The sequence below is a fragment of the Drosophila melanogaster genome, chromosome 2L, assembly GCF_000001215.4.
Source record: "Drosophila melanogaster chromosome 2L".
Classification (NCBI taxonomy): Eukaryota; Metazoa; Arthropoda; class Insecta; order Diptera; family Drosophilidae; genus Drosophila; species Drosophila melanogaster.
The window spans coordinates 19,123,967-19,144,616 of NT_033779.5; the positions used below are offsets into that span (position 1 = coordinate 19,123,967).

Below are 20,650 nucleotides of genomic sequence, written 5' to 3' on the forward strand. Positions count from 1 at the left end.
AGCCAGTTTACAATATCAAACTACAAATGGTGAAATTTACAATAAAAGTTTATTATTAATTGAAAACTAAAAACCCCCTCAAAATTATTGCGCCATTTCGGCTCGCCCGGCGACTTTTGGCATCTTCTTGTTCGTCGAATCCTCCAGCTCCTTGGCCTTGTAGTAGTGCGGAGCCACCTCCAGCAACCACTTGCTCTCGATCTCTATAACCTGACGCATGTACTCCTTGGAGGTGAACACCAGCTCGTGATAGAGCACCCAGCGCGGCAGCTCCTCAAAGAGCGAGGAGTTCGGATGTATCATCACGGTCTGATTGTGCTTGATGGTCTTGTAGTGACCGCCCTTCGAGAGTCGCGCCACATGGTAAAAGTAACCAGCGGTGGCTGCCTTGCGCACGTTTACTGTTTCTGGCAGGCAGCTGACCATGTCGATCTCGACACGCTGCATCAGTCCCACCAGCTGCTCCCGCACGTCGCGAGCCCGCTTCATCGATCTGTACTGGATGAAGTTCTCGTAGCACCACTGGGTGCTGTAGTCCGTCTCCGCCCACTGATTGTAGACCTGCAGGAGGCTCAAGTGGTCGCCGTGCATGTGATTGAAGTTTTTTCGGGCTGTGTCCGCGTGAATGATTTTGTCCTTGGGCCTGTAGAAAATGGCGCTATTCACGGACAGCATGGCTGCAATGGTCACCATCTCCTCGGAGCATTTGTATCTAAAACAAAAATATACGAATATTATACGAATTATTTCACTTCTGGTTTGTTAGATCGATTACATACTTTTCGCTTGCCAGCAGCATCTTGCCCATCATGGGATCCACGGGAAACTCGGCCATCCGTCGACCCAGCTTGGTTAACTCTCCATGGTGATTAAGTGCACCCAGGGCATATAGCTGCTCCAAAGCCAATACCAGTGTCTCGTGCGGCGGAGGGTCCAGAAAGTCGAAGTGTATCAGATCATTGATGCCCAGAGCCTTTAGCATGAGCACCGCATTGCCCAGATTAATACGCTGTATCTCCGGAACGGTATTGTCCTCCAGTTCATGCTTGTATGCCCACGCCGTATACAGACGGAAGCACTTTCCCGGAGCAGTTCGTCCCGCTCTGCCCGCTCGCTGATTGGCGGAGGCCTTGGAAATGGGCACCACCATAAGCGACTCCATGCCAGTGCGGGAATTAAAATTGTTCTGCTTGGCAAACCCAGGATCAATTACATAAATGATGTTGTCGATGGTTAGCGAAGTCTCTGCGATATTTGTGGCCAGGATAACTTTTCGGGCATTCGGCGGTGTGGGTTCGAAGATTTTGGCCTGCATATCACTCGGTAGATTCGCATAGACGGGTATAACGATCAGCTCACGTATTTTGGAGCCCAGCCGCTTTACGCGATCATGCAGAACCTCCTGGCAAGTCTCGATCTCATCCTGACCCGTGAGGAAGACTAGAATGTCGCCCAAAGGTTGAGTGGCATGAATCTGCAAAACTGAAACGCAACACGCGTCGATGTAGTCCGCTTCCGGAGCCTTGGTGTAGAATATGTCCACTGGATAGCGGCGACCAGGTATCCGAAAGATGGGTGCATCATCGAAGAACGCGGAGAACTTTTCCGCATCCAGAGTGGCACTGGAAATGAGCAGCTTCAACTCTGGTCTAAAGCGAGCAATATCCTTGACCAGGCCAAACAAAATGTCCGTGTGCAGTGTCCGTTCGTGAGCCTCATCGATAATCATCACACTGTAGGAGGCCAAGTCGGGTTCCGAAAGGAACTCTCGATGCAGGGTGCCGTCCGTCATGTACTTGAGAATGGTGCGATCCGAGGTGCAGTCCTCGAAACGGATGCTGTAGCCCACCTCGTTGCCCAGCTTCACGCCCATTTCCTCGGCCACGCGTGCTGCCACCGACATGGCGGCCACACGACGTGGTTGCGTGCATCCGATCATCTTCTTGTCCTTGGTGAAACCAGCTTCCACGAGGTACTGCGGCACCTGTGTCGTTTTGCCCGAGCCTGTTTCTCCTTCGATGATGAGCACCTGATGTTCCTTTACAGCAGCAATCAGATCCTCCTTGAACGGATAAACGGGCAGTGATCTTCTGGTTTCGTCCAATGTCAAACGTTTGCGTTCCTTCTCCGTGAGTTCGGGCTGTCGGCTAGATGATTTCTCTCGACTTCCGTCCAGGGTAAGGGCTTGGATGAAATCGATTTGATCGTCAAGTAGCAGCTCATACTCCTCCTCCGCCTTGGCATCTTTCGCGCCGAAATGGAAACGCGCCGAAGCCAGCTGTTCAGCCTCCCATTTCTTCTGCTCTGAGTTGGGTTGCTTCTCAAACTCATCAACCTCAACGTATTCAGCTTAAGTGGAAAAATAACATATAAGTATTTATCGAGGACCAACGTACGTTGTCTACATACATCGCTCTCCCTTTTTCAGGTCCTGCGGCATATTATAACGCTGGATGCGCTCTAGTTCCCGCGCCTTCTCGTGCTCCTTGGCGATGTTCAGCAGTTGCTTCTTGTACTCGCGCTCCTCCTTCTCCCGTTTGGTCAGGCTGAAAGCAAACCAGGATTATTTGGATACCTATGTAGGTAAGGATTAAGCTATGATCCTACACGCTCTCATCGAAGAGGTACTCATCGTCCAGGATGTCCGCCTCCAGCTCGGCCACCTTGTCATCCTTGCGCTTCTCCAGGTACTGGCGACGCGACTGCAGACGCAGGTGAGGCACTATCTTGTCCCGATCCTCATGCTCAAGCTTCAGTCGCTTGGTGGCCTCCTCGATGGCCCTTCGTCCGCCGGTGGAATCAACCACATTGCGCGTCCGATCGTCATCCCGCTTCTTCAGCCGGCTGGCGAACTCGTCGCGCTCCTGCAGGTCCTTTAGGCGAGACTCTTCCTCGCTGTCCGGCTCCTCACCGCTGCTGCTGCTGCTGGCCGTGCGTTTTCTGTTTTTACCCGACATTTTCAAGATTGCCTATAAACAAACCGGCTAGCGATAGGTAATTCGATAACATGCAGTGCTGCCAAGCTAGCTATTTTCAGCACTGGGTGAGCAAACAATAATAATCAAATTGCTAAAAATATATTATATATATATATAATATTCTATATTTATTTTATTACAAATTATGTTTCTTATATTATAGGCTTATTTGTGGCAATAACTAGTTTTAAAGGACTTATGGGTACACCTTCATGGCACATTCAATTTTGTGTGTTGCTCATTTTTTTTTGCTCGAATTTATTAGTAGAGAGCATCACTGTTCCCCTAACAGCTGTTTAATTCGTTAAACTCACCTCAGTTTCATATCATGTCGCGCCAATTGAGTTTCAATCCGCAGAAAGAATATGAGTTGATCGAGTACCCCGGCCGAGTGGTAAATCCCGATCGGATGATAGCCACTCTGGGCGGCATCATCAATGTGTCTAAGGTATGGAATTCAACCTGGTCAGGCAATCGGGCAACTTGGCTGATATCTTATTCCATGCACAGGTTTTGGGCGACGAAGTGAAACGATTGGCGTTGCACTTCCATCCGGAGAATCCCTACAACAAACCCACTTTTGGGGACTGCACGGATAAGACTGGTGTCCTGCTATCCATAACCGTGAGGCGCCACAAAAAGGACAAGCAACGGCCTCCGGAATATTTTGTGCGGGTGTTGGGCCACTGCAGCAGGAGCTTCACCTTTGAAAGTGAGTAGATGGTCGGAATTCCATCCACGATATATTCTAATTTCCTTTTACTTTAAGCGCTTTGTGATTTCCAATACCTACCCCTCTGGTCAACTCCCAAAAGTGACAACGCAAATGCTGCCCAGGAGCTCACGTACGCTTTGGACCAGTTGAAACCCAAAAACACCACCGACTTGGACTACTTTAAGTGAGTAACTTGTCCATATTCGTGCTCTGTGCACCAAGAGAATGAGATCCTGGTTTGAAAGCTATATAGCATGTATAATTAATCATTTTAATGCTCAGTATGTAAAAGCATCGTATTTTTCCCACAGACGTCGCCACAGCCAGTTGCTGGCGCTGCCCGAATTGTTCACCCACGTGGACACTGTCTATGCGGGCACGTATCGCATCGATCCCTCAGAAGACGGCCAACATGAGGTGCTGGGCGTGCAGTCCAAGTCCTCCTACGACAACCAGGGCGTGGTCTCGTTCAACATGGTGGACAGCTTTCCCACCCAGGCAGACTCCCAAAACCTTAAACGACTCAAGGTCAAGTACGTTTCGGATGAGCAGCTGGCATTGGTCAAAAAACTTTTCGATGACTGCCCAATTTGGACCCGAATCGCGCTGCAATATGAATCGGGTTTGACCAACGACAAACTCAAGTGCATCACTCCATCGCTGGCATTTTACTTTAGCAACGGCCCGTGGCGCACTTTGTATGTTCGCTTCGGCTACGATCCCCGCAAGGACTTCAATAGTCGCTACTATCAGACTTTCGACTTCCGACTCCGATTCAGCACTGGTCTCTCCGAATTCGTGTATGCTAAGAAGTTCGTAAAGCAACGGAGGGCGGCGAACGCTCCATTCGCGCCCATCGAGGATCGAGTCTCTGATTTGGTTCAGGACATTGACTATCCCTACTTCGATGAGCACAAGCTGCCGCGCTCCAGGCAATGCATGCTGCGCTACTGCGACGTCCGTATGACGAGGATCCAGGAAATGTTGGAGAAGATCCCCACTCCACTTACCGGAGCTGTGTGCAATGAACGCACGGGCTGGCTGCCGCCGGGATTCGATGCTCAAGTGCGTCAGATTGTCTGCGCCTCGATCAGCGAACTTTTGCGCAACCATTACCGCAAGGAGAATCTTACAGCCGAAGTGGAGGCAGTTACCCAGGCCGACGAAGAGGATGAAGACGAGGCCGAGGACGAGGAGACGCAAGAAGAGGACATGGAGCTGGATGAGACGCAAGCTATGGGCAATTCGGAGCAATTCGTAGACAACGACATCGAGCAACTTTTCGACAATATCACAAGCTGAATGGAAACGCTGACTGAAATGATTATAGCATAGGATGTAAATTGTATATATCGGGAGCGATGATTTCACCAACTAGGTCATCTAGACACCACCAAGACACTGCTCATCCTTGGGAGACAGCTGTCAACATTTCCCCTCTTGGCACAACTCTTAGTGCCGTCTACATAGTCTTTCTTGTGATCCATCATAACTTTCAAAGTCTATTAAGTTCGTATCGATCATCTCAAAAGGATCCAGTTTTGTTAGGTGACATTCTTCAGCTTTTAATAATACATGTTCACCTACGTTGAATCCAATTACTTTCACCTTATTTTAGCTTATATCATATCAAGCATTGTTTTTCATAAATAAGCCCTAAATGCATCAAAAAGTTCACAAGTGCTTATTTGGCTACATTTCTATACTCTGTAACTAACTATTTTTTTTATATCTGCTCAGGGAGTTTATGTGTTCGTCCCATCAAATTTATGATTTGTGTGATTGCCCGACCAAGGAGAAGAGGTTTTTATGAAAGTCGCTTTACTGCATTGTTTTCACGGCTGACTCCTCCGGTAATCTCGTTGCTCCTACGGCGTTAATCCTGCGACGCTTTGCCTTCGTTGTCCTATGTTTCCTTGACAACACGAGCGGGATCAGGATGCTATGGGGCATGGTGTATAGTCCACGGGCTAAGGAAACGCTCGTCCTGGGACCACCTCTACCGACCACTGACTCCACTGTCCCTTTCAAACACGCCAGATCCTTGTTCCTCCACTCCAAGGATCGCTTTCCACTTGTACTGCTCGTCCTTCCGTGTTCTGTGTGTTTCTCACTGCCTCGCACGTTCTGACTCGCTGATTCCTTCCCCAACAGAGTTTCATTTTTTCTTTAATACCCTTTTAAAGTATCGCAAATTTGTTTAGTTTATTTCATTGAATGAAGCGGAGGCGCGGCCTTTATTCTTTGATAATTATGCAGATGCAGATAATGCAGATAAATGTGTTAAATTTCATTTTTAATAGCAGAAGATAAATTTATAGGTAGCAAGAAGTTCTACGACCCCTGTAAATGCCGGCTGACGGATTGCTCTCTCCTGCACTGCCTAGGGCCTGCATCTGTCGAGGAATCGAGGGTACAGGCAGACCTCGCGGATGTGGTAGCGGTTGAGCAGCCAGCAGAGGAAGCGCTCCAGTCCCAAACCATAGCCGCCATGTGGCATGGTTCCATAGACGCGCTGGTCCGTGTACCAGTAGTAGGGCTGTGGATCAATGCCTTCGCGCTTATAGCCCTTGAGCAGCTCCTCGCTGTCGTAGATCCTCATCGACCCGCCCACAATTTCGCCCACATTTGGCAGCAGAACGTCCACGCTCTCGGTCAAACGCTGGTCCTCCTTGCAGCGCTGCATGTAGAAGGACTTGATTTCCGCTGGGAAACGGCACAGCATAATGGGTTCGTTGATGGTATCGGTCATCTTGCGCTCAGGAGCCTCGGGAATATCCTCGCCAAACTCATAGAAGGTGCCATCGTCCTTGGTCACGTTGTTCTCCTTCAGCCACTTGATGGCATCCTCGTAGTTCATGCGACGGAACGGCTTCTGAGGCGGTTTGAAGTCAGGGTTAAGCTCCTTGACCAAGTAACCCCATGGGGACTTCAGAACACGATCCACCACGTCACAGACCAGATCCTCCAATCGATCAAGCAGATCATCGAAAGTTAGGAACGGACACTCGGCCTCCACGTGCGTGTATTCAGCCAAGTGACGCCGCGTACGACTCTGTTCCGCACGATAGCTCTGGGAAATGGTAAAGACGTCGCCCAATGCCGGCAGGCAGGTCTCCAGATATAGCTGCGAGCTCTGGGTGAGGTAGGCCTCCTCGCCGAAGTACTTAAGCTTGAAGAGCGTTGAGCCACCTTCCACCTGGGTCTGTACCAGAGTCGGGGGCGTCACCTCGTTATAGCCACGCGCCTCGTAGTGGCCACGGAATGCTTGCGTCACAACGGATCGCATCTTGAGCACTTTCGAGGTGTTCTCTCCACGAATCATGATATGCCGGTTGTCGAGCTGCACGTCCGGTTGTGCTTCCTCGTTGAGAATGGCATCGGCACCGCCGGGCGGAGCCAGACCAATCAGCTCCCAGTAGTCCACGTTCAGTTCATGCCCTCCCGGCGCCGTCTTTCCTTCTGGAACTAGTTTCAGGGTACCGAACAGGACTACAGAGCTTTCCGTGCTCAGGGTGAGCGCATCGTAGGTCTGGCAGAGCTGATCGTTTAGCACGCACTGCAGGAAACCGGTGCCGTCGCGCAGTGTTATGAAGATCAGGGACTTGCCCTGACGACGCAGACGATGCACCCAACCGTAGACCTTGACACGCGAGTCGCGGTTGGCAGTGCCCTCGTAGATTCGAATTTTCCGGGCCACCGGCAGACTGGGATCCTCCGAGATCTTCACCTTTCGAGCATCCTCCAGATTCTGCTGGCGCTTCTCCGCATCCTCCGCCTCCCGTTGCAGCTTATCGGCATTCTTGTGCGACTCCCTGACGAACAGTTTCTGAATTTTCTTCAGCTGGGACTTGGCAGCCGGCTCGTAGGGCTCCGCTGCATTCGGATCCTTGGTGTCTACGTAAATCGTGGGAAAGGGTTCCTTGCCCGCATGACGCATCGCCTGCAGGATGGTCTTGAAGGGCTTGGACTCACTGCCATCGCCGGACTCATCACTACCCTTCTTTTCCGACGTAAAGATTGCACCTGCATATGGTCGTACATATCAACATTGCACATTATGAATCGATACATCTGGTTCGCTGGCAACGTGGACCAAATAGTTGGCCCAGTTCTATCACTTAAAAACGTGCTTACCCAAGGTTAACTCAGCCAACTGATCGGCGGGCATCTTGCTTGCTTTGTGACTAAGAGTTTACTAAGAACTGAACTTAAATATCGCTAATATACGCACAAAATTGCATCAGCTTCAAGTTGACAACTTTGGCAAAACGATACCTCTCGCCGGATACTCGATAGACACGATGCAAAGCAAGTGCTGGAAAACGCCGATTGTCAAGTGGGGGGCTGAAAGTTTAAAAATGCAATAATTTGATTTTTGGACGGGAAATCTTCTATTACATTATAAATAATTGTGTTTATTTCTTAAAAAATATTTCTCTGCATAAAAGGGTTTTATAAAAACAACTATCCCTATGAACGGGAATCAGTATGTATTGTTTATAAATGAGTATTCAACATTATTTTGGTTTTTGAGCAATAAAGTTCGACGTCATTATTGTTATATCTGGTTTTTTTATGCAAAGGTCTTTAATCATTATTTTTACCTTTCCGATATTTTAAAGTAACTAAATCTGGCTATAATATATCGCCTCATTTGCAAGCCCTCATTTATTATCGATAAATATAAATTCCTTCTCACCTTCGTGAGAAAACGTAAACAATTTAAGAAAACAGAAAATGCCCTCGGAAAACAGGTGATTGCAGCATAAGTACTTGCAAAACTAATTTACGAAATGCAGCTATACTATTGCCACTCAACAGAATCAAAATCCTACCCAAGGCGGTGGTCTGCGAGGAGAGCAGCCTGCGCGGTGACATCACCTTCTCGTCGGGCTGTGTGGTTCATCCGAGTGCCACCGTTATCGCCGACGCAGGTCCCATAATAATTGGGGAGAATTGCATCATAGAGGAATATGCCACCGTAGCTCACCGCTTGGAGCCGGGCGCCGTTTGGGATGTCAACAATATCCTGAGCATTGGCACTCACAATGTCTTTGAAGTCGGCTGCCAAGTGGAAGCGGCCAAGATTGGCGATAAGAACGTCTTCGAGAGCAAGTGCTATGTGGGCCCCGGTGTCACTGTTTCCAGCGGTTGTGTGGTGGGAGCTGGAATAAAGATCCATGGTAGTCAACGCCTGCCCGAAAACACGATTGTTTATGGAGAGCAGGGCCTGCAGCGCGAGGCCATCGACAAGCAGGGATCGCAGACCCTGCAGATCGACTTCCTGCGCAAGGTCCTGCCAAACTATCATCATCTACGCAAGCCCAACTACGATCCCAAGAAGGCGCGCAGCGTGGTTTAGTTTTAAGTATTCTTTATACATATATATCTAATTTTCCACTTTCATTGCATTAAACTCGGCCATCTCCTTTTCGAACGTAACGATTGTATGATCACACAGACCCTCCAGATCCTCCAGTCCCCGTTTAAGTATATCTATGGCTCTGTCTCGACGGGATTGAATGCGGAAGTGCAGCTTCTGCTCCGTGGGATGCGGAATCGTGTAGCCACAGAAATCCACCTCCGGGTAGCGGGCTATGATCGTTTTCAGCGCATTTCCCAGCGTGTGGCCCTCGTTGGTGAACACAAAAGTACGAGATCCTTCGCCGTTTTTCTCATCACCAGCCAGCTGGGGAAAGTATTTAAGAATTAATTACTCACATTGCATATTTAATGCATTGTCTACCTCTGCCAATGCTCCCATTTTCAGTTTGTTCAAATACTCGTTCGTTTGTTTACAAAAAACGTGCAGGGCACATGCCTCGGCAATCGATGTTAGAGTCATCGAAACATATCGATTTAAGTAGCTAAGGACGGCTTATTCCAATTGGAATGCAATGTAGCTAAAAACTAGAGATGCCTATCCCATTTTGAATTTAAGTAAAACTTAGCCATATCTTCCCGAAAAAACTGTTAAATTTAAGTTGTGTATGTATAAAAGAGTATGTCTTCTGAAACATTCCTACTGTTTGCTTGTGCCAAGTGTCATACCAACATTGACTTTAATTCTTGAAAATCAAATGAGTTACTTCTAAGTAAATGCATAAATACCGTGGTAACGTCATCGATGTATCGATAGCGCGCCGATGTCTCCACCAGCTCCAGTTCTTGACGCGTTCTGACACGGACGCGGTTTTCAGACAGAGCATTGAATTGTGTGTGTTGCTTCTTAATTCGCTTTGTTCTGTGGCCAATTTTATTGGGCCAACTGCGAAATCAGTTTTGTGCGGTGTCGGCCAAAAAAAAGAAGAAAAAGTGTCGCAAACAGCCGCATTAGCATAATTGCAAGCCGCCTTCTGCATACGTGTGTGAGTGTTGGTTTGTTTGAAAGCATCAGCAGAAAAGGCGGCAAGGAAAGAAGCAGAGAGGCGAAGCGGAGCGAAGAAAACAAAAACAAAAAAACTGCAACGGCAAACATAATTATTTGCGCAATGCATTCAACGTGAAGTTGCTCCAAAAACACCGACACTCGGGAAAAACGCATACAACGACGAATCGGCAATTCATTTTACATGCTTTTTCGCCGTTTCCATCAGGAATTGACTGCAATACAGGTTTGTTTAATGCCCACCATGTGCTTATTAATAACATCGCATACATAAATAAGCGGTATTGAAAAGCTCGAGTTGTCATTTCAATTTTGTTGACGGCCACGCCCCCCATCTGGTTCCGAAAATTATGCAAATTCATGCGCCCTTTTATTTTTGTGCACGCACACAGCTGCAAACAGGCAGCTGCCTCTGCCGCCGTGCCGTCGACGCTGTTGCCCGCGAAGGCGGAAGTGATGGCTAAAAAATACCAGTTCAGAGGCTCAACTAAAGCTTTATCTTGTTCGTTACTGTGCCTCCTGTTCTGCTTTTCGTTAGTTATTGCCAATAATGTAGACTTTTATTTCCAAATTGTTAAATTTCCTAATTGGCACTTTGCATTCACGTTCGCAGTCTGCATCTTCAATTACCAATTACGAGAATAACAGTATTCGGTTTCTTAACATGTACTTTACGATTTATATGCATATAACCAAAAGGTTGAATACAATCAAATATGATCTTACGTAGTTTCCAGTAAAATTTTAAAAATATTTTTTATTTAATTTCGTTAATATGTATGGTTTTTTAATCCAATAAGATTTTTATAAATATTTTTCTCCCTAGGGTATGCAACACTTTATTGCAAAGATACCCAATAGCTCTTAGCCAATACTCACTGTATTTTGTTTCCACTGGTTGCTATGCTCTTCTCCCCTGCCCCTTGCCATTCCTCTCTCCGCTTCCTTCTCGGCATCCTGCTAACTCCTTTGCACTCATTTGTTCGGTGGTAGCTGACACACACACATGTACACACATCTGTTGTGCTTTGGTGGTGACTAATGCGGCAGCATGTTCCGTTATCTCATGCGTTCCCCCTCCTCGCGCCCACGCGCCGCAGCGCTTGTGTTGTAATAATCACTTTTCGTGTATGTATGGCAGTGCGCGCGAGTCTGTCTCACGTTTCGTTTGGCGCCATGCGTTCCCCCCAATTTGCAGTTGTTGCAATTTAGTCTAGGCTGCGTTCCTCTTCCATTTCGTTTCCCCCATTATGCTGGGCGCCCTTTTGCCTTGTTGTTTTTGTTTTTACATGGCCTGCAGTTTAAGTATGTATATATGTATGTATTGAGAGCCGGCGTTTTTGTGGCTCGTGTGTGAGTGAGAGCGAGGCAGCTGCTCTCTCCTGGCCGAAAAAAGTGGCTGCTCTCTCTCCTGGGCTAACTCTATTCTTGCTTTTATGGGTTTCTTTTGAGTTTGCAATTATTTTGGCTTTGTAGTGGTTACAACAAAGGAACTGCATATAACCGTCACGATCGTGGCAAAAAGGGAGAATACGAAAAAGAGAAGTGCGAAATGGTTCTGGGAATACGATCCAGAGGGCCCATGTAAATATGTATGTAAACACAACCTAATATATACATTCATACATACATATGTACATAGCAACAGCGATCTATGGCCTGTACATAGAGAAAATAACTTCCCTAGCATTTACTCGCGAAGCTGATTCGTAAACAATTCACCACCTCGTGTGTAATATATCTTTTCAACGTATAATAAACGAAAACTAGTAGAAAGTAATAAACGCATAGAAAAAGGATGCAGTACGGTAGACCATTTTAAAATTATATTAATTCAAAATACAAAAGTATTTTTTGTGTATAGCTGCGCACGTGAAAATAAATTATAAAAGAGGGGGAGCCCGAAATTTTAAGTCCTCCCAAGGGTGGTGTATATTCCACCTTGTGCCATGAATATTGCAAATAATCCACTTGAGGTACAAAATACCTGTCCACGATGTAGACACAGTGTGCTGACTTGACAAGGACAGGTTATAAATTGAATTTTAAAACAAAAATTCTATGTATAATGGTACTAAGGTTTTTACCGATTCTATTGGTAAATTAATAAATGCTTAACGAGTTTTTGAAAATAATTCTGTCAGTAAACATAGCAATGGTGTGTTCTTTCGATCATTTATCTATATTTATCAATGGTGCATGCAATATTTTTGTTGGGCCCACTGTGCCAGAAAGTTCCAAGGATGCTGCAGACATCGAAAGCCAAACGAAACGAAATAAAATAAAATACACAGACAGTTTTGGAGCGAAAGGAAGTGGAAGGAGTAGCTGAGGTGAAGAAGGGGCTAAAGGGGAGCCCCTTTAGCTCGAATGCAGACAAAAAAGGTGAAGTGGCAATGGCACAAGACGAAGACGAAGAGCACGAGAACAAGGAACAGACGGGAACACGGACACGACGACGTGATATTCCAACATCCTGTGCAGCGAGTCACGAAGGAGGTGGGGAGCGCCATAAAGCCGGAGAGCACAGCAAAGCAGGGGGCGGAGGAGAGCGAAAACCTGTCATCTGCTGCATTCGATGCGGGCCACGAATAGGGGGTGGGGGGAATCGAGGAGAAGAGAAGGAGACAGAGACGCAGAAGGATGAAGCTGCAAGCATTTTTAGAATTCCCAAAATCAACATAAAAACCAAGTAAAGTAACTACACAACAGGACAAATTTTTAAGCCGAAAAGTGCAATATTTGATTAATAGGTTCGAGTTTAGTACCATTACTGTTAATCAGTGCATTAATAAATTTATTTGATAATTTGTGATGTAATAAATTTTACAACAATGCCAATACTAAATAACACACAATCACTTGGTTGCACATTTAAGATCTATAGGAACAAGTGATACTTACAGCCACATCATTTTTTCCTCTGTAAGAAGAGCCAGTCAAAAGGAAGCTGCGCTGAGTCCCCTCCTCTCTCCCTCCTTCTTCTGTGTGCTTCTCTATGTGTGCGTGATCGCTGCCCAGACGCAGCAGCAGCGACGCCGGCAGAGAGACATAAAACAAACAAAAACCTCACATGCATTTTTCTCTTGTTTCGCCTTTGTTCGGGTTTCCTTGTTTTTGGTCTTCGTTGTGTCGGGTATCGAAATTTAGCCATATTTTAGGAGGATATAATAACAAACCGTAGATCATTTAGTTGTCATATGTATGTACATATACATGATACATGTATGTACATATGTATTGTATATTCCACATATTGTGTGAAAAATAGTTCTAATTATTGATTATTAAAGCTACATGGATTATAAGCCTAAAGTCTATGATGTTGGCTTAGAATAGCGAATCCTTCAACTAAGTTACCTAAATCTCGACATCCGCTGCTTCCGGGAACATTTAAGCCAGCAAAATTCGAAAAGAGAGTGGCTCTTGATTTCCGGCCTTTAGTTTCAGGTGAATTGAAAGGGAAATGGCGCTGTAAGCCACCCAGACATCCTTGTGGTTTTCGCAATTGAAATGCATGTTTTATTCGTGCATTATTTGAGCATTTTTTTTTTCACAATACGCTTGGAGGGATTTGCATAATACGCCGTAGGGCAGCCGTAAAATGTGTCCGATGCCGTCTGTTGCCGTTGCCATCGCCCATATTGCGGATGGGGAGTTCAAGTTGATGTTGTTGATGTTGTTTCGGTGGTGGTGGTTGCTGCTCGGTTCCTCAAAGGACTCGCACCGCATCCCCCGTGTGTGTGTGTGTGTGTGTGTGGATGTCCTGTGCCTAGTTTCGTTTCATTTTCGTTTCACTTTTTCCCTTTTCGCCCTGCTGCTTCCCGCTTTTATTGTCGAACTTTACAGCTGCCGCTTTCATTTCATTTTACTTTATTTCACTTTTTTCATTCTGTCCAACTTGCATTTTTCCCCCGGTTGTGGCTTATTTTTTTGGCAGGGTTGGTTTCCACTTACATACATAAATACGTATATGAATGTATGTAGAACTTGCGACGGCGTGTCGTATGCTCCTGACTTTGATCCTTTTCCGGGTGGGTGGGACCTCCGTCGTCTGGCCACCCACCCCTCGGCCGTAACATTAGGGAAAGTGTCTTGCAAATAAATAAATAGTCATGTCAGCCATATTATTAATGCCCGGGGAGAAAGGTTGGGTTGGAAGGCGGCTCAAGGTCTGCGCTCGCTTGGTCGGGCGGATGGGTGGGGTGGGTGCTAATCAACCCTCCTGGGCCGACGGCGAAGAAAAGGGGAACGCATCTTACCCCGAAATACAGGAACTCCCAATACAACAGTGGTAACTAGGAGTAGAGGAGCACATAGTTAATACCAAATACATGCTAAGTGTGACATTGGTTCAAAGTTTGGAAGTTAAACATATTCGATTTGAATAACATTCAATAGTTAGACTTGAATTTGAAATATAATGATTAATATTAATATTAAGTATATTCCAAATAATTGGTAATTATTCGTTGGGCAGCAAATGCGTTTGAATGGATTTTCAATCTTTTGAGTCGCAAGTCGAATGAATCCAATATCAAGGGCTAATCACCTTTGAAAATCAATCCAAAGCGGCGGGCGGGCGCTCACTGTACGCAATATATATGCGACTACGCATTGCTGTCTGTTCGCGTTGGGGTCAACAAACTTTTGGGCCAGCCCCCAGCATCAGTGCGTGTGTGTGTGTGTGTCTGGGTGCCTGGTTGTGTGCGTGCGGGCGTTCGGGTTCGTGTGTTGGTGAGTGCGAAAAGTGAACGATTTTCCAGCAGAGCTCAAGCCAAAAACCCCTGCTGAAATCGGCGGACACCAGCACGTTCTACGCATTTTTGTGCATTGACCCCAGACAGACGGAAGACCGCCCCAGCCAAAGCAGCACCCCCATGCCACATCAAACCAAACCAAACCAACCCAACTACCCTCCCCCATTCCCTAAAGAGCACAAGCACTCACATACACACACGCTTTGGTCCCCCTCACACGCACATCTGTTTGTTTGCATAGTACAATGGCAACCCTCGCTGATTTGATTTTCATATGCTGAATGGAATTTGAGGGTGGAATGGATGCGGCGCATTCAACGCCCTGCCGTCGTTGGAGAACACCTTTATCGGGGGGGGTTTTATGAATTTTGTTGTATTTATTATTTTTTACGATTCTATATATTAAAATGTGCAAACTGCTGTACACAGTAAGGAAATATTACAGGGAGCTAAGCCAAGCGCAAGTTTTAAAGTATATTTAAATTAATTTGAGATTGAGATTAATATAAAGACAGTTGACTTATTTAATTTTTAACATTTTCACTTGGTATATTAGGGTTTTACACCCATTTCTCGCATAATAAAACATACAAGTAACAAGTGAAGGCATTGCCAAATTGGAGTCCCCAATTATTTCCCCTTTTTCCTGATTACGCTGCTGGATCTTCGATTGCAAGTTTATGGCGGCATAAAAATCAAGAAGCACCTTTAATTGCACTCTGTGTAGAGAGCACTACCGCTCGCGAGCTTTTGTTTTAGTGTTATTTTACCTTTGGGGGTATGGACATAAAATGATTTTATTGCCTCCGCCCCCGCGAGGTTATTTTGGGTGTGGTTCCTCTGTACAGATTGATGGGTTTTAGTTGAATGATTGGAGAGAACGACCGGTTGGTTACTCAGTTTCCGTAGCCGTTCTGTCTTTGTTTTCCGCTTTTCATGCTGCCCGTGAAATTTGCCGAGCAACATTATTAAAGGTCATTTACTTTTGTTAACCGTCAGGGGTAGTTTTCTCTCGACTTTCAGGTTCGCTCAACTTCGGTCTCCGATTCCCGATACCCGTTGCCCTGTGTCCTGTGTCCTTACGTCCTCATGAATATGCGAAAATTTAACGCATGCAAATGGTGGAACTGTCCCAAGAAAACTGTCTTGTAAATGAATCTTTATGGGTCTTGTAAAGAGGGTTGTAAACGGCAAGGCGAGGGGTGTCCGGAACCCTGGGTTCGTGGGAATTTTATCAAATTTTTTGTTGGGAAATGGCTTTTGGGATGCGTTACGAAGATACGTTTCCGTTTTGCATGAACAGGTTGGCCTGGCCTTTGTTATTAAGTTAGATGCCATTATCGTAATAGGTCTGCGGAGATCTAGTTTTTAGAGGCGGGGGTAAAGATGAGGGGCATTATCTCAGCTGAAATCTTTCAGGAGAATTTCGTCTCCTTCAAGCTCCATTTGTGTGATTTTCTTGGAACATAAACAGCAGCATGTGTTTCTTTGTTTAATGTGCTTTTGTTGGATCTTCTGCTGTTGTATTCGAAAGAGCAAAGTTTCGAACTAAGGGATTACAGTGAACTTCAGCTAAAATGATTTAAGACGATGCTTAGACTATGTGCACATGTGTATTAGTTTTAACCATGAAGGATAATATCGTGTTTGTGGAAAATTAGTTTAAAATGGTAACTAAATCCAGTTTCTAGCTTAGCCTTTTTTCACTGTGCCCATATTTTGGATTCCTTCGGGGCAGCGTTGTTCTTGGCATCCCCCAACTTCGATTCTTCACAGCCTTGAGTTCTCCAGTCTTCTTGCACTTGGAAAGCATTGGAAGCCATGCCTCCTTTCTTCCCCCCACAAAAAGTTCACACGCTGCTTGCTTTTGGAGTCTTCGGAATTGTCTTTGACTTTGTTTGGCTTTCGGTTTACGAGTATATTTGTATGTTCGCGGACCAGACGACAAGACAGCTGTTAAAGCAAATTAATCTAACAACAATAACAACAGCGGGCGAGAAGAAACAGAGCGGCGGGCAAGAAGAACAGCTCGGGAATTCTCAGACCGACGACTCGAATCCATATTGAAACACTGTATGTGGAAATATACAGAGTGTGGTTCAGCTGAAACTGAAATTGCTGATAAAACAATGTAAACGCCTTTGGGTTGGAGGTGGGACAAGAAGGAGCCATTTGCACATGCTTACAGTGAGCACTCTAATAATAAGTAATAATGAATATTCATGAAGTTTGATGCCAAACGTATCAATTTAATTTCAAAACATTTTCCATCATCACACTTGCGGATATTTTGAGACATGATTCATGTACCTTATCGTTGGAATAGTGCTATGCCGGATTTCGCGCATCGAGTATTTCCGATCGACCACTGTAGTCACCACCTATCAAATTCTTCTGTGGTACCAATTGTTGTTGCTTCCGCTTGTTGTTGTTTAGAAATAGAAATGATTTCACAATGTACTTTTTTTGTGTCGAGCTTAGAGCTTCAGTTGACCGTTTCGTTCCGTTCGTCCAACCTCCCCGATTCACCTCCCGGTTTTCCGCCCCTCCAAGCTCCACCAACAATTCTAAATCTAACGAAAAGAAAGAAATAAGTGAAACAGCATACGAGCAGGAATACAAATAATACAAAAAACATAAGGAATAACGACGAAAAACAAAAAAAAAAAACACGTTTTTCAGACTCGGTTTTGCTGATTTCTTATTAGATATTCTGGTGCTGTCTCCGTCTCGCTTGCTCACTCTGTCGCGCCCCAAAAGACACTTATTATTTATTCTTTCGCTGGCCAGCAACTCGTGGCTCTTGGTTTATGGTGATTCAGCTCAAAACGAGAAGTGAATGTACCCGCCCGCCTCCCGGCCCGCCCCCCACAGCTCATTTGGCGCTGGCAGAGCAGTCGGCGTTGAGAGCAGCGACTCCATGGGGCACTTAGAAAAAAGGTATCTTCGATTTGAAGAACTTAATCTCGCTTTTTACAGTGATTAGCTGGAAAACATTATTGGGCTTCGGTTTCGTAACACCTTGTTACACCTTTTAAGAAAGAATATATTAACAGTAGGATCAATGCATAAATTTAAGGAGTATTTATGGATCGGTTTTGCCCCACCCCTCTCGAAGAATACAACCTTTAAACAAATAGCACATATTTAATATTCAGTTTTGATTGAAATAACTTAATGCGTCAAAGCAAAAATTTAAAACCGAACTTTACAACTTAAATCAAAACAACGTTTTTTTCAGTGTAACTTGTTTTGCATTTGGCGTTTGCGTTTCTTGGTTGTAAAATGTCAGTGTTAAATAATACTGTGTTTAATAAACCAGAAAAACGTAAGCAAATTTACCGTTGTCTGCGGTGACTAAGCGATAGATGCAGTAAAAGGGGAAGCGAGACGGGGAGAGTCCGAGCTTTAAGGAAACTGCAGTTGGGTGAGTGAGACGGCGAACAACTGACTGACTGATTGATGGCCAATGGCCAAAGCAACAATAATAATAACAACAACATCAACAACAACAGAGAGAACAAGCTTAAAATTGTTGTGGCTGCCGTCAGTGGGTTCTACCGCTTTTCTTCTTCTTCTTCGCCAGTGAAGGTCAATGCTCGTACGCCAACGCCGCTGTCGACGTTCTTCTCCGATTCCGATTCTTCACCGATTTCAATTCTTCAACTGATGGCGACGTTCTTCTCCGATTCTTCAGAGCCTTTGTGCTGTTGATATTGCGTGATGATTGGCCTTTGTCGTTGTTGTTCTTGTTTAGTTAGTAGGTTACACTCAGGAAAATATGATAATGTTAAAATATAAAAAAAATGAACTTTTATTTTTTATGCTTTTTTACCAGTTGCATTATGCACTTACCTGCTTTTAATTCCCTTCAACTTGAATGAAATGCCAAAGCCTTATTCGTTTTTTAATGTTTGGTCTTCAATTGACGGCTCATTTCTCTTTCCTCTTTTCTCGACCAATTTGAGTTCATTTAAGTACAAACAACTTCTAATAAAATGCTATCCATAAAGTTGGTTAATGATAATGATGTTGCTGTGTGCAGGCGTGGCTCTCGACTGGAGTTCCCTTCATTTAATTCTTCACCCAGCATAGAAGACAATCCATATAATTATGGAATAATTTAATTGTTTCAATTTTGAGCTGCGATGCCTACACTGGGGCACCCCCGAAACTAATGTTTTCCGGGCTTGGCCCCATCGTTAATCTGGCGGAACTTTTGACCGAACGTAACCCTCTGATTGCCCCGAGTACATAGCCCTCCGCAGAGAACCGGGTCTACGCCAAAGTTCTTTTGGGAAATTAGTGGGGAGTAACCCACTCGAAATGGCAGTGGAAACATTCAAAGGCCCCTGGGAGAATGAGAGGTCGCCTCTTTGCCAGGTTCAGTTCAAAGAACTTCCCACATCTGATTAAAGAAATAATCAAGGGGTGTGCGAATTATGCTGAGGGGGGGGACTCCAGGGGGATGGGTGAAACGGAACTTAAAAGCAAAGCAAACCTCTGGATCGACCCAAAAGTGCCATTTCCGTTGGGCCAACAAAAAAAAAAAAAAAATTATGTGTTGACAGAGGAACTTAAAAAAGTTCAAACAAATCAAGTCGAGCTTTGCGTTGATTATATTTTCCATATTAAAGTAATATGTACAAATCCCTAAAGACAATTGAAATCTTAAGAATTTCATAAATTCGTGTAATCTTAATTTTTGTTCCTATCATGAATACTTTAAATATAATACAAAGAATGTAATTAATCTGCAAATAAATACATTAAAATGTGCGCTATATATTTATAAAATAGTTTGTATGGAAATTTCCTTCTTAGCCAACTTTGACTGTGGACGACATCATAATTTGCCGCATCTAATATCGCAATTCGTAGCGTTGCGAGATGGAGTCGTTGGTCGCAAGAGCTTGCGGTTCGTTGGCTTTAAGAGTGTATCACAAGCAATTATGAACGTTGACCTTCTGCCGAAACAGAAAAAAGTTTCCACTAAAGGTGAAAGAACACACTCTCGGCCGGAGACCCCAAAATGAAGGTAACAAACACATTAGCAGAGGCTGTGAAATGACAAATGCGGATGGTCGAAGGGGGAGGGAACCTAATGCCGGCTGGGGCATTCTGAACCCCAGAACCAAGAACCCCAGAAGGGAGAATGCGCCAGAAGAACAAAAGTTTTCGAAAAAAGCAAACTGGCAAAGGAGAGGTAGATAATAATAAAGAAGGCGCACGCCGTTGAGTGCAAAACAAAGCGATTTTTTGGCCAAGAGCACAGACACAAAAGCCTCTTCGCCGGAGTCACGGGGTCCAAAGCACAGATACTATATACACACATACATACAGGCATACTATATGTAGAATATATACATAGATGTGGGTACTATAACCTGGTCGCTGACTTTGGCTCTTTTTGAAAGTTGAAATGCTTGCCTAGGTAGAGCCAATAAACGAGTTTGAAACAAAAGAACAGAAACAGACGCTTAGCTAACCTATCTACCGCCCCCCCCCCCGTGCCACCACCCCCTTCCCGCTGACCTCACCACCTTCTTTTTATATTTATTTATTTTTTTTTTTTGGTTTTGCGCGTGTGAAGATCGCGAACCGTGGGCGCTTGGGGAACGGATTGGTAACTGGAACAGACGCTGCGGCATTGAACCGAACCGAGTCGCGAAGAAAACCAGAAAGGAAGGTTGTATGTAGCTTTGGGGCACCACCGATTATTCTGCTGCTCCTACTCCTCCTCGCAGGTCAATCATTCCACACCACAGATTGGCTATCCATCATGCAACTCAACTGGAACAAGTTT

General features: G+C 45.2%; 6 protein-coding genes across 10 annotated transcripts in view; 3 read left to right on the forward strand and 3 right to left on the reverse strand.

Annotated features, from left to right (window-relative positions):
- Positions 1-31: 31 nt before the first annotated feature.
- l(2)37Cb (lethal (2) 37Cb) lies at positions 32-3,010 on the reverse strand. Its single transcript, NM_136102.4, has 4 exons — positions 2,608-3,010; positions 2,410-2,546; positions 780-2,349; positions 32-712 (listed from the first exon to the last, which is right to left on the reverse strand). Exons 1-4 carry the CDS (start codon positions 2,955-2,957, stop codon positions 85-87), a joined length of 2,685 nt encoding a protein of 894 aa, NP_609946.1. The 5' UTR covers positions 2,958-3,010; the 3' UTR covers positions 32-84.
- Positions 3,011-3,293: 283 nt separating this feature from the next.
- On the forward strand, positions 3,294-5,360 carry l(2)37Cd (lethal (2) 37Cd). The gene is made up of 4 exons (NM_136103.3): positions 3,294-3,426; positions 3,489-3,690; positions 3,748-3,877; positions 4,005-5,360. The coding sequence occupies exons 1-4, from the start codon at positions 3,307-3,309 to the stop codon at positions 4,993-4,995; spliced, it is 1,443 nt and encodes a 480-aa protein (NP_609947.1). The 5' UTR covers positions 3,294-3,306; the 3' UTR covers positions 4,996-5,360.
- Positions 5,361-5,502: 142 nt separating this feature from the next.
- Positions 5,503-7,988, reverse strand: AsnRS (Asparaginyl-tRNA synthetase). 2 transcript variants are annotated; one of them, NM_001273632.1, is made up of 2 exons: positions 7,831-7,988; positions 5,503-7,719 (listed from the first exon to the last, which is right to left on the reverse strand). In NM_001273632.1, exons 1-2 carry the CDS (start codon positions 7,862-7,864, stop codon positions 6,077-6,079), a joined length of 1,677 nt encoding a protein of 558 aa, NP_001260561.1. In that variant the 5' UTR covers positions 7,865-7,988; the 3' UTR covers positions 5,503-6,076. The 2 variants fall into 2 exon arrangements, with proteins under 2 accessions (NP_001260561.1, NP_609948.1); NM_136104.4 differs by having other exon boundaries at positions 5,896-7,719.
- Positions 7,989-8,356: 368 nt separating this feature from the next.
- DCTN6-p27 (Dynactin 6, p27 subunit) lies at positions 8,357-9,131 on the forward strand. Its single transcript, NM_136105.3, has 2 exons — positions 8,357-8,450; positions 8,518-9,131. Exons 1-2 carry the CDS (start codon positions 8,434-8,436, stop codon positions 9,056-9,058), a joined length of 558 nt encoding a protein of 185 aa, NP_609949.1. The 5' UTR covers positions 8,357-8,433; the 3' UTR covers positions 9,059-9,131.
- On the reverse strand, positions 9,057-11,267 carry Polr1D (RNA polymerase I and III subunit D). Of its 3 annotated transcripts, NM_001273634.1 has the most exons (3): positions 10,964-11,267; positions 9,808-9,855; positions 9,057-9,385 (listed from the first exon to the last, which is right to left on the reverse strand). In NM_001273634.1, the coding sequence occupies exons 1-3, from the start codon at positions 11,012-11,014 to the stop codon at positions 9,086-9,088; spliced, it is 399 nt and encodes a 132-aa protein (NP_001260563.1). In that variant the 5' UTR covers positions 11,015-11,267; the 3' UTR covers positions 9,057-9,085. The 3 variants fall into 3 exon arrangements, with proteins under 3 accessions (NP_001260563.1, NP_001260562.1, NP_609950.1); NM_001273633.1 differs by lacking the exon at positions 9,808-9,855; NM_136106.2 differs by lacking the exons at positions 9,808-9,855; positions 10,964-11,267 and adding an exon at positions 9,443-9,517.
- Positions 9,850-20,650, forward strand: part of brat (brain tumor) — a 45,943-nt gene continuing 35,142 nt past the window's right edge. For both annotated transcript variants that reach the window (NM_001201913.2, NM_057597.4), the window contains exon 1: positions 9,850-10,310. The gene's annotated coding sequence lies outside the window, so the exon portion shown is untranslated. The remainder of the gene's footprint in view (positions 10,311-20,650) is intronic.

What these genes read in the sequence shown, in the direction of transcription:
- AsnRS (NM_001273632.1), bottom strand. Translation starts at nt 7,864, where the DNA reads ATGCCCGCCGATCAGTTGGCTGAGTTAACCTTGG. An exon ending in GTTGGCTGAGTTAACCTTGG is followed by an intron (nt 7,720 to 7,830) that starts GTAAGCACGTTT and finishes GACCATATGCAG; the next exon opens with GTGCAATCTTTACGTCGGAA.
- Polr1D (NM_001273634.1), bottom strand. Translation starts at nt 11,014, where the DNA reads ATGGCAAGGGGCAGGGGAGAAGAGCATAGCAACCAGTGGAAACAAAAT. An exon ending in ACCAGTGGAAACAAAATACA is followed by an intron (nt 9,856 to 10,963) that starts GTGAGTATTGGC and finishes CAAGAACTGGAG; the next exon opens with CTGGTGGAGACATCGGCGCG. An exon ending in ACATCGATGACGTTACCACG is followed by an intron (nt 9,386 to 9,807) that starts GTATTTATGCAT and finishes TACTTTCCCCAG; the next exon opens with CTGGCTGGTGATGAGAAAAA.